Genomic DNA, 16,341 nt, shown 5'->3' with positions numbered 1-16,341 from the left:
GGGTCCCATTCTTGTTATTCCCAGGTTCTCTGATATCCCTGTGGGCTTTAAAGCTTCCCTATCATGTTGTTATGTTACCAGGTGCCATTGAGTCAGTTCCTACTATAGTGACTTTACAAAACATTGCTCAGTCCTGTGCCATCCTCACAATAGGAGGTATGTTTGAGCCCATTGTTACAGCCATTATGTCATTCCATCTCACTGAGGGTCTTCCTCTTTTTCAACGACCCTCTACTTTACCAAGCATGATGTCCTTATCCAGAGACTGGTCCCTCCTGATGACATGTCCAAAATAAGCAAGACAAAGTCTCATCATTCTCGCTTCTAAGGAACATTCTGGTTGTACTTTCTCCAAGACAGATTTGTTCATTCTTCTGGCAGTCCATCTGCATATCCCCACCATAATACGTCCACAACTGTGCTGGCAGTATCTAGTCTGATAGACAGACTTTGAGTCTCTCCTTTTGCCAGGACCCGTGCTAGGTGAAGGTCCTCGGTGGTGCAAATTGTTTGTCCTTGACTACTAACCTAAAGGTTGATGGTTCAAACCCACTCAGAGGTATCACAAAAGAAAGGCCTACCTATCTGCTTCTATTAAGATTACAGGCAAGAAAACCCTATGGAGCAATTCTAGTCTGTAACACATGGGGTCACTGTGAGTTGGAATCGACCCGATGGCAATGGGTTTGGTTCGGTTTGCTGCTAAGTGAACATGTACCACAGGGTGGGAGTGAGTGGGGATTATTTTTCAGGTTTAATTCTTCATACTAGGTTTAAGACCTGTGGTCAGGTGTTGTTGCATTAGAAGGAGACAGCTGTCCACACAAATAACTAAAGACTTCTTAAGCTTCAGGGCCTGGATGTGCTGCCTAGAAGAATGAAGTATTTGTGGATAAAGCTGGGTTACAAAGAAAACCCTGTGGGTTCACTCAGGTCAACCTCGTGAACAGTAGACAGATTGATTTAATGTATTTAGCTTGCATTAGAGAGCTAATAGAATTCTTGCCAATTTCAATGAGAGGAAAGACAATGGAGGGGTGAGCAAAGAGAACGTGAGAGGAATTTAGGCAAACTTAATCTGATTTCCTATGAGGAAAAGGTTTCATACTATAAGCATTTCTCAAAGGCACTCATTAAATAACAAATGATGAGGCTGAAGTTCTACTGATTGAATTCTGTAAAACTATGTTTAGAATAGTAGATGAAATGTCCAGGTTAAGCGCTATAGATTCTTCAGGAACTCATGGTAAACACGCAGATTTATGGACTTCAGCCAAGACCTATAGCATCAGAATTTACAGATAAAGGCCAGGAATCTACAGGTTTGGCAAGCTCCAGGCATGCTTGTTACTTGTGCTAAAGTTTTAGGAACCACTGAGGAAGACTGTGGACATCAAGTTTCTATGAATATGTTTGCAAACACCTTTCCCTAAACATGTTAATGCAAGTGCTGCCAACACTTAATATACTTATGTCCTCAGTCCTGCTTCAGCAACTTAGGGCAGGGGGAGCAGGCAATGCCTCTCTTTCTCCTTTTTTACTTCTTCCCAGACCTCTATCTGGGGCCTGGGATATCTTTAGTTGAGATGAGAGCTGTGAGTTGCAGAACAGTTTAAGATCCTCTACCCCTTTATCTAGGAGCCCTGCTGGTGATGGCTAAGTGCTTGGCTGCTACCTGAAAGGCTGGCCGTTTGAACTCACCCAGCAGCTCTGTGGGAGAAAGACCTGGCTATCTGCTTCTGTAAAGATTACAGTAAAAAAAAAAACCCTATAGAGCAGTCCTACCCTGCAACACATGAGGTCTCCATGAGTCAGAATCGACTCAGCTGCACCTAACAACAACATCCCTTCAGCCTACCACTAGTCTGTCAGTTTGTCATACTGTGGTGGCGTGTGTGTTGGTGTGATGCATGGAAGCTATGCTACCAGTATTTAAAATACTAGCAGGGTCACCCATGGTGGACAGGTTTCAGCAGAGCTTCCAGACTAAGATAGACTAGGAAGAAAGGCCTGGCAATCTACTTCTGAAAATCAGCCAATGAAAATCCTAATGATCACAACAGAATATTGTCCAGTATAGTGCTAGAGGATGAGTCCCCTCGGTTAGAAGTCACTCAAAATACACAGTGGCCGTGAAAACAGACTCGAGCATACCGATGATAATGAAGAGAGCACAGGACTGGGTAACATTTCGTTCTGTTGTACCTGGGGTTGCCATGAGTTGAGGCCAATTCAACAGCAATTAACAACAACCCCCTTGTTATGTATCGAATTGTGTCCCCCCCAAAAAATGTTGCAAATCCTAACCTCTGCCTGTGGTTATAATTACATTTGTGAATGGATGGTATTTGTTATGTTAATGAAGCAGGACTAGGTTATGTCAATGAGCATAAGGTTATGTTTATTATGTTAATGAGGCAGGATTAGGGTGTCTCTTGAGTCAATCTCCTTTGAGATATAAAAGAGATTAAACAAGCAAACGAGAAGCAGTGCTGAGGGGAAGACACATGCCAAGCCACGTGAAGAAAACCAAGCAGCTAAGGTGTAAGGACCTTCCCCCAGAGACAACAGAGAGAGAAAGAGCCTTCTTCTAGAGCTAGCACCTTGAATTCAGACTTGTAGCTTCATAAACTGCGAGAAAATAAATGTGATTGTTAAAGCCACTCACTTGTGATATTTCTGTTACAGCAGCACTAGATAACTAAGACATCCTTCATCCCTTCCCAACAGCACAATGCAAAATGCTTGGGCCATATATTAGACTAAATCTTAGTGTGCAAGTTACAAATATACCTGTAACTATTTGTAACATCTATTTTCATGGCCACTGTGTATTTTGAGTGCTTTGCAACCTAGGGGACTCATCCTCTAGCACTGTATTGGACAATATGTTAAAACTCCATGTTTAAGAACACTGTCAGAAAATTGTGACCCAAGGCAATGCTGCACAGTAAAACTGATAAATTATTTAAGAGAAATGTAATAGAATACAGACTTTTTTTTTTTTTTTTTTATGGTTACCCTCTGTCTTGTTATCCGGTGCTGCTATAATAGAAATACCACAAGTGGATGGATTTAACAAACAGAAATTTATTCTCTCACAGTCTAGGAGGCTAGAAATCCAAATTTAGGGTGCCAGCTCCAGGGGAAGGCTTTCTCTCTCTGTTGGCTCTGGGGGAAGGTCCTTGTCATCAATCTTCCCTGGTCAAGGAGCTTCTTAGCATAGGGACCCCGGGTCCAAAGGACATGCTATTCTTCTGGCTCTTGTTTCTTGGTGGTATGAGGTCCCTCTCTCTCTGCTCACTTCTCTCTTTTATATCTCAAAAGAGAATGACTTAAGACACAACCTTATCTGTAGATTGACTCCTGCATCATTAACATAACTGCCGTTAATCCCACCTCATTAACATAATAGAGGTAGGATTTACAACACATAGAAAAATCACATCAGATGACAAAATGGTGAACAATCACACAATGCTGGGAATTATAGCCTAGCCCAGTTGACAGATATTTTTGAGGGACACAGTTCAATCCATGATACCCTCTGATTTTCATTACCTTTGTCAAGAATACTTATCTCTCTATACTACACTGGATTGAAAAAGAAAAATAATGCCTCTATTAAGAAGTACCTTTCTCTAAGGGAACTATAAGCTAGACAAAAGTTAAACATTAAAAATGTAATGCATTATGACATCATTTTAGGGAAAACAGAAGGCCTAACAGTGACTTCCAGTCAGAAGTGGCACGCTTAAGGAGCCTGGTGGCACAACAGTTAAGTGTTTGGCTGCTAACCAAAAGGTCTGCAGTTTGAACCAACCAACCATTCCTCGGGAGAAAAGACCTGGTGATCTGCTCCCAGAAAGATTGTGGTTGTTGCAAACCACAAAGGAAACCCTGTGGGGCAGTTCTACTCTGTCATATGGGGTTGCTAGGAGTTGGAATTGACTCAATGGCACAGAACAACAACAACAACAAAAAGCAGATGTAGGAATCCCTCACCCTGATACATAACAAATGCTGTACAAAATAACTTGAAAAAAATTTAACAGATAGCTGAACTCAAAAACATTAAAGGGAAATCTCTAGGTGCCAGAAATGAAGCTAGAACCATAGCCAAAGCTTGGGGCAGGCACCAAAAGATCTAACTCATAGCCAAAGCTAGGAGCAAGGCATTGAAGTCAGGCAGCCCAGTGAACCAGGACCAGACACCTGTCTTAGCAAGTGGGGTTTAACACCCATGTGGGGAGAGCAGTGGAGTTCTCGGGCTCTATGCACAGCCCGGAGCTGTAACTGGGCTCTCTGTGGAAAGGCAGGAGCTGGGAAAGTTTCCTCCATAGTGGGAACCAATAAATCTCTGCCTCCCAGCCCTGAGTCATAGCAGGGAGTGAGGTGACTTCCAACACAGAGTGCCTCATGAGATGGAAATTCTGAGTCTGTGCCACATGTGGGCTGCATTTGTGTTATTTGTGTGGTAAGGAAACCCTGGGCTGAAGCTAAGTTAACAGCAGGGCCATACAGATGTCAAACTGAGAAAAAATATTTGCAATTTATACCCTTACTATATACTAAAGAACTTCTAAAAATAGAAAAAAAGAGAAAGGACGACCGTTCTATAGAAAAAATGGGCAAGAGGTACGAACAGACAGTTCAGAGTAAAAAATAAGCAAGGCTTAAACATATGAAAAGATGCTCAACCTTGCTTATAATAAGAGAGATACAAATTAAAACTACTCTGCGATATCACATCTTACCCATTAGATTGACAAAAACCTAAAACGTGGCAATGCACTCTGTTGATGAGGCTACAAGAAAACACTCTCAGCATTGCTAGTGGGAATGCAAATGGGGGGAATCTGGCAATATCTAGCAAAATTTACATAGGCGCTTGACCCAGCAATCCTACTATACCAAAAATAAATCTATAACAAAAATACTGGCAAAAATATGAAAAGACACATGCACAAAACTATTTAGTGAAGCACTATTTGTAATAGCAAAATGTCTATCCACAGGGGAATTGGCTGAACAAACAATGGTACTACCATACAGTGGGGTACTAGAAAGCTGTAAAATCTCTAGAAGTAAGGAAAATCTCTATATTCTGCTACAGCATAATCTACAAGATATATTATTAAGTGAAATAAGCAAAGTCTAGGACAGGGTATATTGGATATTACTGTATATCTAAGGAGCCCTGGTGGTGAAATGGTTAAGTGCTTCACTGCTCACCAAAATGTTGACAGTTTGAACCCACCCAGCTGCTCTGTAGGAGAAAGACCTGGCAATCTGCTTCTGTAAATATTATAGCCTAGACAACTCTATGGGGAAGTTCTATTCTGTAACACATGGGGTAGCTTTCAATAAAAAATGACTCAGTGGCACCCAACAACACCATATATCTAAGAAAGGGGGAAAATATGAATACACACGTATACACGCAGAAGCATAAACCAAACACTAATATAGTTCCTTTTAAGTGGAAGGAAGGAACAGAGCAGAGGGGCAGAGATAAAAACTACTCTCTGAATGGACCTTGTTTTGTAGATTTGACTTTAGAATTGTAAGGGTTAAAGATGACTGTAATTCTTTGACACTTCTCCCACCAGGAGGTGGGCGCTACTGTCTCCTGTTGAATCTGGCTGGGCCTATGCCCGCTCTGACCAAGAGAGTACGGTAGAAGTGAGCTGTGCAGGTTCCCAGGCCCAGGCCTTAGGAAATGAACAGCTTCCACTTCCTGCCTCTTGGAAATTTTGCTCTTGGAATGCTCACTCTGGGGGAAGCCAGGAGCCATGTCAGGAGGTTGGCTAGTCTGAGACATGATTGAATCATGTCCCCGCAAAATGTGTTGTAAATCCTAATCGCTATACTTGTGATTAAAAGAGCCCTGGTGGTGCAGTGGTTAAGCGCTCGGCTGCTACCCAAAAGGTTGGTGGATCAAACCTAGCAGCCGCTCCGAGGGAGGAAGATGTGGCACTCAGCTTCTGAAAAGACTATATAGCCTTGGTGACCCCATGGGGTCACTATGAGTCAGAATCCACTTGACCGCAACGAGTTACAGCTGTGGTTATAATCCCATTCAGGAATGGGTTTTCTTTGCCACATTAATGATGCAGTACTAGTGTAGGGTATGTCTTAAAATCAATCTCTTTTGAGACATATAAGAGCAGATTAAGCAAGCAAGCAAGCAAGCACAAATGGAGGGCCACGTGATTGCCAAGGAACCTAGGGATATAACCTGAAAAGAGACAAGGAACTTCTCCCAGAGTGGACAGAAAGAGAAAGCCTTCCCCTAGAGTCAGCTCCCTGAATTCAGACTTCTAGCCTTCTAAACTGTGAGAAAATAACTTTCCGTTTGTTAAAGTCACCCATTTGTGGTATTTCTGTTACAGCAGCACTAGATAACTAAGAGACAGACCCGCTGTCATGCTGTGAGAAGCCCAAGCCACATAGAAAGACCCTGGAAGAGGAGACAGCACGAAGGGAGAAAGTAAGGCCAAGGTGTACCAAAGCACCAGACATTGAGAGAAGAAGCCATCTTAGAAGTAGAGCCTTCAGCCCCAACTGACCTGAGGTTCAGAGACAAACCACTCAGGCCCGTCACAAATTCCTCACCCACAAAATCATGAGCAGAATAAAGTGTCTTAAGCTACTAAGTTTTGAGGTAGTTTGTTACACAGCAATAGATAACTGGAAGAGGAATTATACAAATGTTTTACCAAATTTTAAAACAAATTTAAATCAGAATTTTTTCAAAAAAATCAGTCCTAAAAATCATAAGCAAAACTTAAACAAATGAATCTAACTACACAGAAAGGAGTTATTTCAAGTGACTTTAAAATTAAGTAATTTTACTCCCCTAGTGGGATATAACCAAAGGATAAAAAGAACAAAAACAATCTTAAAAGAGTTTTCAGTAAATATCTTGATTATAATAATATTACTATTGTTTTCTAAAACTATTATTTATGTATTGTATAAGATAAAGTAAATAGTACTATATTAATGTCATTGGGGAAGAAAGATTTTTGACAAAGAGAAAAGCCATACAAGTATAATATCAAGGTTGTTAGCTAAAATTTTGGTAATCCTATGAAGAAAACAAAAGACCCAAAGGAGCAATTAGTCCAAAGGACTAAAGGACTACATGAACCACAGCCTACACCACCCTGAGATCAGAAGAACTAGATGGTACCCGGCTACCACTACCGACTGCTCTGACTGGGATCACAAGAGAGGGTCCTGGGCAGTTCAGGAGAATAACTGCAGAATGAAAAATGAAATTCACAAAAAAGACCGGACTTACTGGTCTGACAGAGACTGAAGAAATGAATCCTGAGTCTACGGCCCTAAGACACTCTTCTGGCCTGGAACTGAAGTCATTCCCAGAGACCACCCTTCAGCCAAACCATAGACAGCCCCATAAAATAAACGGTAACACCTGAGAAGGACGTGCTCCTTAGAACAATCAATTATACAAGATCAAAAGGGCAACATTTGCCCAAAACCAAAGATGCGAAGGCAGGAAGGGGTAGCAATTCAGGAGGAAAGGAAATGGGGAACCTAAGATGGAAATGGGGGAGTGCTGGCACATTGTAGGGAATGAAACCAATGTCATGGATCACTTTATGTACAAACTATCAAAGGGGAAATTAATTTTCTTTGTAATCTTTCATCTAATACACAATAAAAAATTTAAAGAAAGAAAAAAATGTCCACCAGGGAACAGCATTTTACTGGAGATACTCTTATATTCCTGACTCACCTCTGCTGTGGAAAGAACATTGAGAATACAAGTAACTAGCTCAGTTCATGCTCTCGGACTGGTGAAGAAGACTCTCTAAGAGAAAGGTAGTTTCTCACTCTCAGGAAAGTTTATTCTCACTCAACTATCAATAAAATGGCAATTAGGTCCTAATTTGGTCTACTTACTTCATAAAGAATAGCCTTACCAGGCCGACAGTTATGAAGACGGCGCAGGACCAGGCAACGTTTTATTCCATTAGGTCGCCATGCGTTGAAGTTGACTCAACAACAACCAAAAACAACAGCAACACTTCATAAAGTACATGTGGGGCCTGGACCATGGCAAATAGCCAATGAATGTTGTCTATTATTGCCAGTGTCTGTTCTCCAAAGGATGAGACCTAAGAAACTCTTCTGGCACCTGATTTAAAGTCCACCTCCCGTGCTCCTGTTTCTTGCCAAGGATCGCTTACCTGAATGATGTATGCATGGAATAAAAATACAGTGAAAGCTAAAAAAAAATTTTTAAAAATAAAAATATAGTAATCCTAAATATAAATTGGTCATAATGATTTTTCCCTCTTTAAAGAATACAGTAGCCGCCCCACCACCCCCTGCCCACCCCAAGCCTTGGTTTTGCTTTCCTCGGTTTCAGTTACCCTTGGTCAATCTCAAAATTAAATGAGTACATAGCATGATGAAACCTCACACCATCCCGTTCCATCATTCAGTTAACTTTGATTACAGTATATTGTTATAATTGTTCTATCTTATTATTAATTATTGTTAATATTTTACTGTGCCTAATTTATAAATTAACCTTTATCATAGGTATGTATGTGTAAGACAAATCATAGCATATACAGGGTTCAATACTATCCGTGGTTTCAGGTATCCACAAGAGGTCTTAGAATGTATGCCCCACAGATAAGGGGGGACTACTGTACATATTTCCTGGATCTTTTCACTGAAACGTCTAGAAGCAATGACCAACCTGGTAGTAATCAGTGCTCCCAGCACCCCAGAGAAATAGCTATTCCTGGTGTGGGGCAGAAAACATACAAGAGGAGCCTAGGGCATGTGGTCAAACTAGAAAGCAAGGAAGCTGAGGGCTTACAGAGATGCTTAGGTCCATATGAACAGTGCAGAGAAGCTATTTTAGAGCATGTGTATAAGGTAAGTGAAAGCAAAACGGGCTGAGTTTTCCTAAAATTTTAAAAGCAAAGATGGTGGCCTAGGACAGCTTTTAGGTATGTAAGGCAGTAGTGTGACTGATGCAAGTGCCATTCTAGAAAGAAGCGTGGCCATGATTGATCACTTACTGAGACCGGAAATTAGGTAGAAGGTTATGTGGATAATTCATTCAGCTTCCACTAATACATATATATATGTATATGCATTTTGTTTGTTTACTTTTGCTCATTGCTAAATGTTTTTTTGAGAAAAAAGCCTTAATGCACTAATGTGGCATTTTGCATAAATGAATATTGCATTTAAGCCGCCGCTTTAAATTATACATGCATTTAGAACCAATGGATTCCCTGGAAAGTACTGTACTCAGATGGAATATATTATTATTATTATTAGGTGCTGTCAAGTTGGCTGACTCATAAGTGACCTTATGTATAACCGAAGGAAATGTTGCCTGGTCCTGCACCACCCTTATAATTGCTGCTGTGTTTGAGCCCATTGTTGCAGCCACTGCGTCAATCCATCTCACTGAGGGTCTTCCTCTTTTTTGCTGACCCTCTACTTTACTAAGCATGATGTCCTTCTCCAGTGACTGGTCCCTCCTGATGATATATCCCATGGACATCAGATGAAATTTGTTGTTAGGTGCTGTCAAGACAGTTCTGACTCATAGAGACCCTATGTATGACAGAACAAAATGTTGCCCGGTCCTGCGCCATCCTCACAATTGTTGCTGTGTTTGAGCCCATTGTTGCAGCCACTGCGTCTCTCCATCTTGTTGAGGGTTTTCCTCTTTTTTGCCGACCCTCTACTTTACTAAGCATGATGTCCTTCTCCAGGGACTGGTCCCTTCTGATAACATGTCCAAAGTAAGTAAGACGAAGTCTTACCATCCTCACTTCTAAGGAGCATTCTGGCTGTACTTCTTCCAAGACAGATTTGTTCATTCTTCTATCAGTCCACGGTATATTCAATAGTCTTCACAACACCATGATTCAGATGCATCAGCTGAACTAAGATCCACTTAATATATAACTCTAAAGAAATTAGGCTGTTTCCTTATTTGTTACAAAAGAATGACAGCTAATTATAAGTAGAAGAAATTATAGAAGCAGAAATTCATCATTTTGCAACCCTTAATGAAATAACAATGAGACCTGGTGGTGCAGTGGTTAAGCACTCGGCTGGTAACCGAAAGGTCCATGGTTTGAACCCACCAGCTGCTCCACAGCAGAAAGATGTGGCAGTCTGCTTCCATAAAGATTTACAGCCTTGGAAACCCTATGGGGCAGTTCTACTCTGCCCAGTAGGGTCACTATGAGTCAGAATCAACTTGGAGGCAATAGTTTTTGGTAATAAAATAATGGGGGCAGTGGTGGTTCAGAAGTAGAAGTCTCACCTTCTATGTGGGAGACTCGGGTGTAATTCCCTGCCAATGCACCTAAAGTGCAGCCGCCACCCATTTGTCAGTGAAAGCTTGGGTGTTGCTATGATGCTGAACAGGTTTCAGTGGAGTTTTCAGACTAAGAGAGACTAGGAAGAAAGGCCTGGAGATCTACTTCCGAAAATCAGCCAGTGAAAACACTGTGAACACAATGGTTAGATTCCATTGTACATGAGGTCGCCATCGCCATAAGTCAGTGGTTGACTCAACTTGACAACAGCTAACAGTAACAATGAAATAACTTATTCAGGAATAATCATCAGTGGAGATGTAAGCTGTAGTGAAATGTTGATGGGAATTGGATATCTGCATGCTGCCAAATACCACTCCATGGTGTTCTTGGGAAAAAGTAGCTTTACGATGGAGAGACCTGGGTGTCATCATCTTAACCCAGATCAAACTTAGCACTGTTAAAAGTGGGGCACACAGACATGTGCCTCCTGGTATGATGCAAAATGAAGTACACAGCACCACCTCTGAAATATTCTTGCCAAAAATACTTAATTTAAATCCAATTCAGTTAGATCTAACTTCCAGTTTATAGACAATACAGAATATAAAGAGACAAGTTAAATGACACCACAGAAAAATACTCAGATAAATCCAGAAGTTGGAACATTCTATAGAACAAATCGTCTGGTCTCATCAACAAGTCAGTATCATGAAAACAAATAAACCAATAAAGGTGAGGAGGAATGATTTCTAGATTAAAACTGAATAAAGAGATATAACAACTAAATGCAATACATAGTTCTTTACTGGATTCTCTTTTGAACAAATCAGCTGTTAAAAAAAAAAAATTCGAGGCCAGTTGGGAAAATGTGAATGTGTGCTAGATATTGGCTGATGTTGAGGAATTCTTATTAATTTTGTTGTGTGTGATAAGGCAATGTGTTTATGTAGGGAAATGCCTTTTTTTGGACATGCATACTGAAATATGGAGTGTAATGTCATACATTGTTATTTGCTATACTACAGTATGGTATGAATATTATAAAGTCTGTAAATACTTTAAAATATGATGAAGCAAATATAGCAAAATATCAATGTTAAATCTAGGTAATGTGAATATGGGGTTTATTTTACTATGCCTTCTACTCTTTCGTATGCTTGAAAATTTTCATAATATGAAAGTAAAAAAAGACAAGGGGATGTTGGGATGGGCTAACAGGTTTAAAAGGATTTCAAAAGCTATGCGATGTCAAGTAAATGAAAAGAGCTAACATTTATAGAGAATTTAACCCAGTGCTAGGGCTCGTTCTAAGCTCTTAGACGTATGAGCTCATATAATCCTCACAATAATCCTATGAGTCAGGGACTGTCAGCATTTCCCAATCTTAACATAAGCTCCTTGTCCTACAGTTCCATGCTGGTCCTTGCTCACTTACTGTGTTCTTCTTTGTGTTAGAACCAGCTTCTCTGTGGCCTGGTTTTCCAGTCTAAGGACAATAAATGCTATTCTTTCTGCACTGTTTCCCTCATTCACAGTGCCAGGTCAGTTTTTTCCAAAGGTTGATTAATCAAAGGCTATTAATCTTTTTCCAAAATCCTAATTTTGCAAAACTTAAGTCTTCATCATGTTGAGGCTTGTAGGCCTCCATATCAGACTTGTTTGCACTGCCAGAAACTAAAGGGCTAAGATGAAAACCCAGGAGGAATAGTGGCACTGCCCCATACATGATTTCATGTAAGACTCACAATATGAAAAAGGAATAAGGGGGAGTAATATCTGCATCTGCAAAGTAGTAAAATGTACTTTACACGGCTACTGAGAAGATGAATAAAATAATGCACATGAAGGATTTAGCCCAGTTCCAGGCATGCAGTAAGCACTTAGTAAAGGATAATTATTGTCTTTGGTTATTGTCTGCATTTCACAGATGGGACACAGAGTCCTTGAAGAGGAGGGTTGTTGCGCTCACACAGTCAGTGAAGAATAGGGCCGGAGCCCAGGTCTTCTGATTCAGATACCCACCCTCTTTACATTCCTTCTGTGCCTCTGACTATTGTGTTTTACATTCTAGATCTTTCTCTTAGAGCTTGGGCAGTAATACTTACTTCTTGGGAATGTCTGCAGCTTGTTCTAACCATTCACTTTCCAAAAGGGTCAAGGCCACTTTGAATTTTTTTAAATCTTATCTATTTATTTTTGTTTATTCAATTTGACTTTTAGAACAACTCTTCAGAACATACGAAAGTTCCCACCCCACTCACCTATTCTTGCCCCACTCACCTCTCTCCATATACCCTATTTTGGTAGGATCACTACAGGCTATTTATTAATGCTTCCTCTAGCCCATCACTCAGATAATCAATAAATAGCTAACACTGGGTTATTTCTAACCTGCTCACAGATTTTGGTAATAAAAGTAACTAATACTTACTTGGAGCCTGGGTGTAGCAAGTGGTTTGCAATCAGCTGGCGGCTAACCTAAAGTCTGGTGGTTCAAACCCACCCGGTGCTCCCCGGAAGAAAGGCCTGGTGAACTACTTCCATAAAGATTATAGCCAAGGAAACCCTATGGAGCAGTTCTACTCTGTAACACATGGGGTCGTCACGGGTTGGTCAGCTCGACAGCAGTCAACAACAACAATACTTATTTAGAACGCTTACTATAAGCCAGACGCTGTTCTAAGCACTTTATATTAATTCATTCATTTAATACAACAAATACAAGAGTAGGTATTATTATTATCCCTGGTTTAAAAGTAAGGAAACCAAGACTCAATGAGGTTAAGAGGACCTCACAGCTGGTGAATGGCGGAGCCAAGATTTGAACCCAGTTAGTCTGGCTCTTAACCACTTGTTGCAAAATACTGATTCTCTGTTGAATATAAAGACCTTTCCATCCAAACTTCTTAAAAGCTTCCTCTGTTTTCTTTACTCCATCACTCCTCAACCCATGCCATAATTTGTTTTTTAGCCCCGGCTTGAAATTAGTTCTACCAATGTTACCAGTGACATTCATGTCACTAAATCTGATTCATGATTTGTCATTTATTTAATATCTCAGCTGCTTTGAAGGTTGACCATACTCTTGAAACACTCTTCTTTTGGCTCCTGAGATAGCACATGCTGCTTGTTTTCCTTCTACAGCTCTGGCTGCATTATCTCAGCCTCATTTGCAGACTCATTCTCTTCTACCTGATGCTTAAATTCTGGAGGTCCTCATGGCTCTGTCCTAGGCCCTGGTCTCTACTCTGTCTTTACTCTCACCCGAGGCTATCTCACTCACCTCCATGGCTTCAACAACTATCCAAACTCGGGTGCCTTCCAAATGTATGTATCACCAGCCCAATCTCCCCTCTAAAATCTAGATCTGAATATGCAACTGTCTATTCTGCACTTCTACTTGCATGTCTCATGAGCACCTCAAACCCAGGTTGTATAAACTCACCATCTTCCCTTCAGCCAAAATTGGTTCTCCTAATGGTAAAGCTCTTAGCCGCTGACCAGAATGTTGGTGGTTTGGACCGACCTAGTGGCTCTGTGGGAGAAAGACCTGGCAATCTGCTTCTATAAAGATTACAGCCTAGAAAACCCTATGGGGCAGTTCTACTCTGTCATATGGGGTCGCTATGAATCAAAAATTGACTCGATGGCACCTAACAACAATGACACAATAGAGGAGAAGGAGTCCCTGGGTGGCGCAAACAGTTAAGCACTTGACTACTAAAGGTAGGCTACTCAAACCCACCCAGAGGCACATCAGAAAAAAGGTCTAGTGATCTGCTTCCAAAAGGGTATAGTTCTACCCTACACACATAGGGTTTCCATGAGTCAGAGATGAAATGACAGAAACAGGTTTGGTTTTTGTTTTTTAATGCAGGAGAACCTCCTTTTTTATGTCATTAACTGGCATCATCATCTGCCCAGTTTTGCTAGTCAGAAACCTGGAGGTCATTGTTGATTTGTCCTTTCCTCACCCCATACATCTAATCAGTCGGATCCTGTCAATTCCATCTCTTAAATATTATGGTAATTCACCAACTTCTCTCCAACTCTTCTTCTACCAACTCTGGATCAAGGCATCATCATCTCTTGCTTGAATGATTTCAGTAGCTTCTAAATTGCTCTTCTTCCTTCCTCTGCAATTAACTTTTCTAATCCCTTTTTCACAGAAGCCAATTGTTGTTGTTGTTAGGTGCCATGGAGTCGATTCTGGCTCACAGCAACTCCACATGACAGGGCAGAACTGTCCCAAAAGTCGTCTTGGCTGTAATTTTTTCAGGAGCAGATCACCAGATTTTTTATGCCGCAGATCCTCTGGGTGTGTTCAGAATGTCAGCATTTTAGTTAGCAGTCCATCTCTTAACAGTTGCCTCACCAGGATCTTTTAAATATGTAAATTTTATTATAGAACTCCCTATTTTAAATTCTTCAATGGTTCCTCACTGCCTTTAAGATAAAATTTAAATCCTACAAGGCTCTTAGTGATGTGGCCTCTGCCGACCTCAGCAGCTTTATCTCATGCCACCCCTCATCTAGTTCAGATCAGGCCAACCAAATTGACCATTCAGTTCTATGAATATGCCTCACTTCATCCTACCTCATGACCTTTACATGCGCTGTACCCTCTACCTGGAATGCTCTTTCATTCCCTTTGCCAAATCTTAATTCATTCACTTGTATGTAAGTAGTTTGGGATAAACCACAATGGATAAAACTGTCCCTTTGAGTTAATTTTAATTCTGTCAAGTATAGTTTACCAAGTCCTAAGACATTCAGCTGAGTGTTCTAGTGGTCACCTCACAAGAAGAAGCTAATTTCTCAGAGTTGGCTTGAGGAGAAACGTAATAGTTTCCTGCTTCTACCCTGAGAAGCACGAGGGACTCATCCTCAGTCCCTCCCTACACAATGGCGGCCTTGGGGCACAAATAGCTGGCTCGGGAGGTGGGAAACACTTACCTCTTTCTGCATTCTGGAAAGCAAAGTGATGTTGGTTGGAGGTGCCGCTTCCCATAGTCTAAGTGCTCTGCTTGTACAGTACTCAGACAGAAGATCCAAGGGAGGTTGGGCTGTTTGTTGACAAAAGGAAATCTGTAATAGGGAAATTCAGGCAGAGTATTAGTGCATATTGACCAAATTACATAGGAATCTTGTCTCCCATGTTATTAAAAAAAAAAAAAAAAGCAAGACTATCATGTGAGAGCATCCTCCTCACTTCTTCAGTCTCAGAGCATGAGGTGTTCCTTCTCTGAGAATTCCCTCCATTTGTTGCCCCATATCTCTCCTGTGTTTTCAACCTTTGTACTGGCTTTTTCTTTCTCTGCTGTTGAGTCGGTTCCGACTCACAGAGACCCTAGGTACAACAGAACGAATCACTGCCCAGTCCTGCGCCAGCCTATCGTTGCTATGCTTAAGCCCATTGTTGCAGTCACCATGTCAGTCCAGCTTGTTGAGGGTCTTCCTCTTCTTCGCTGACCCTCTACCCTACCAAGAATGATGTCCTTCCCAGGGACTGATCCCTTCTAATAACATGTCCAAAGTATGTGAGACAAAGTCTCGCCATCCTCCCTTCTAATGAGCATTCTGGTTGTACGTCTTCCAAGACAGATTTGTTCATTCTTCTAGCAGACCGTGGCATCAATATTCTTTGCCAACACCATAATTCAAAGACATTGATTCTTCTTTGTTCCTTTTTCATTGTCCAGCTTTCACACGCATATGAGGCAGTTGAAAACACCATGTCTTGGGTCAGGCGCACCTTAATCCTTAAAGTGACATCTTTGCTTTTTAATACTTTAAAGAGACCTTTTGCAGCAGATTTGCCCAGTGCAACGCGTTGTCTGATTTCCTGACTGCTGCTTCCATGGTTGTTGATTAGACTTACAGTCTAATGATCCAAAAAAAACCCAAACTCGTTGCCATTGAGTAGATTCTGACTCATAGCGACCCTATAGAACAGAGTAGAACTGCCCCATAGGGTTTCCAAGGAGTGGCTGGTGGATTCGAA

General features: G+C 41.1%; 1 protein-coding gene across 2 annotated transcripts in view; it reads right to left on the bottom strand.

Annotated features, from left to right (window-relative positions):
• Nucleotides 1–15,412, bottom strand: part of PPEF2 (protein phosphatase with EF-hand domain 2) — a 51,286-nt gene extending 35,874 nt beyond the window's left edge. The window contains exon 1 of one of the 2 annotated variants that reach the window (XM_004383136.1): nt 15,294–15,412. In XM_004383136.1, coding sequence (XP_004383193.1) covers nt 15,294–15,348 — 55 coding nt within the window. In that variant the 5' untranslated portion in view covers nt 15,349–15,412. The remainder of the gene's footprint in view (nt 1–15,293) is intronic. The other variant, XM_012557490.1, reaches the window with a different exon arrangement.
• Nucleotides 15,413–16,341: the final 929 nt, after the last annotated feature.

Source organism: Trichechus manatus, unplaced genomic scaffold (assembly GCF_000243295.1).
Source record: "Trichechus manatus latirostris isolate Lorelei unplaced genomic scaffold, TriManLat1.0 scaffold00105, whole genome shotgun sequence".
In the NCBI taxonomy this organism is placed as follows: Eukaryota; Metazoa; Chordata; class Mammalia; order Sirenia; family Trichechidae; genus Trichechus; species Trichechus manatus.
Note: the sequence above shows the minus strand (reverse complement) of the source record. Positions and strands in the feature narration are given on the sequence as shown.